Source organism: Acinonyx jubatus, chromosome D1 (genome assembly GCF_027475565.1).
Source record: "Acinonyx jubatus isolate Ajub_Pintada_27869175 chromosome D1, VMU_Ajub_asm_v1.0, whole genome shotgun sequence".
In the NCBI taxonomy this organism is placed as follows: domain Eukaryota; kingdom Metazoa; phylum Chordata; class Mammalia; order Carnivora; family Felidae; genus Acinonyx; species Acinonyx jubatus.
In genome coordinates, this window is record NC_069390.1 from 50,824,064 (window position 1) to 50,825,383 (window position 1,320).

Here is a 1,320-nt window from a genome sequence, read left to right on the forward strand (position 1 = left end):
AATTCCCTTCCTTCTTGGAAGGATGATAAATGATCCCTTAGAAACACAAAGGAAAAGATAATTATTGGTTCCGCTCCTTGATGAAATCAAAGTCAAAATCTGCTGATTGAAAAGTAAACTAGATAAAAGAAAAACCTGGGCTTTCTACTAAAGGCAGAAATCCTCATATTTTTTCAAATCCATATAATATGTGAGCATCTTTTTTCAAATAGCTTCCGTAAGAATTAAGGATGGAAATTTTGGAAAATCAAGTGTCTTAAATGCTTCCAAGATATTTTTTCAATAAAACATATTTGTTCTTACAATGAGATCTTCACTTTCAGGATTTGGTTTTCCACCATAGTCAACTTTTGATTCCTTTATTTATGCTGATGTGTAGACAGAAATAAACACCAATGGGCACAGAAAACCAAACCTATCTGACTGAATTCATCTTGCTAGGCCTTTCTTCAGATTGGCAGACCCAAATCCTGCTGTTTGTAGTGTTTCTCATCATCTACCTGCTAACTCTGTGTGGGAATTTTCTCATCATAGTGCTAATTCATATTGACTCTCGACTTCATACACCAATGTATTTCTTCCTTAAAAACCTGTCGTTTACTGATCTCTGTTTCTCTACAACAGTCATCCCCCAGATGCTATTCCACTTGCTGGTAATGAGAAAGACCATTTCCTTTGCTGGGTGTTCAATTCAGATGATTTTTTTTCCTAGTAGCTGGGTATACAGAAAGTTCCCTCCTAGCAGTGATGTCCTATGACCGCTATGTGGCTGTCTGTAAGCCTCTTCACTACTCCACCCTCATGACCCAGAGGGTGTGTGTACAGCTGATCATAGGGTCCTGGGCCAGTGGAGCCATTGTGTCTTTAGTAGACACAATATTTACTTTATGTCTCTCATACCATGGACAGAATATAATTAATCATTATTTTTGTGAACCTCCTGCACTCTTGAAGTTGGCTTCAGAAGAAACCTACAAAGCTGAGATGGCCATCTTGGCAATGGGCATAGTAATTCTCCTTGGTCCTGTCTCCCTCATCCTTTTCTCCTACTGGAATATTATCTCCACTGTGATTCGGATACAGTCAGGTGAGGGGAGACTTAAGGCCTTTTCTACCTGTGGTTCTCATCTCATTGTTGTGGTCTTCTTCTACGGCTCAACTATATTTACCTACATGTGTCCAAATTCCAAGAAGGTAAATGAAGGGGAAAAGGTGATTTCTGTGTTCTACTCAGTCATAACATCCATGATGAACCCATTCATTTACAGCCTGAGAAACAAGGAGGTAAAGGAGGCATTTAGGAAAGCATTTGGAAGATAG

The 1,320-nt window shown here is 39.0% G+C and overlaps 1 protein-coding gene across 1 annotated transcript; it reads left to right on the forward strand.

Moving 5' to 3' along the window:
• Nucleotides 1–395: 395 nt before the first annotated feature.
• Nucleotides 396–1,320, forward strand: LOC106986468 (olfactory receptor 2D3-like). Its single transcript, XM_015084631.3, is given in 2 exon segments — nucleotides 396–701; nucleotides 703–1,320. Coding segments are annotated over 2 exon segments (924 nt in total).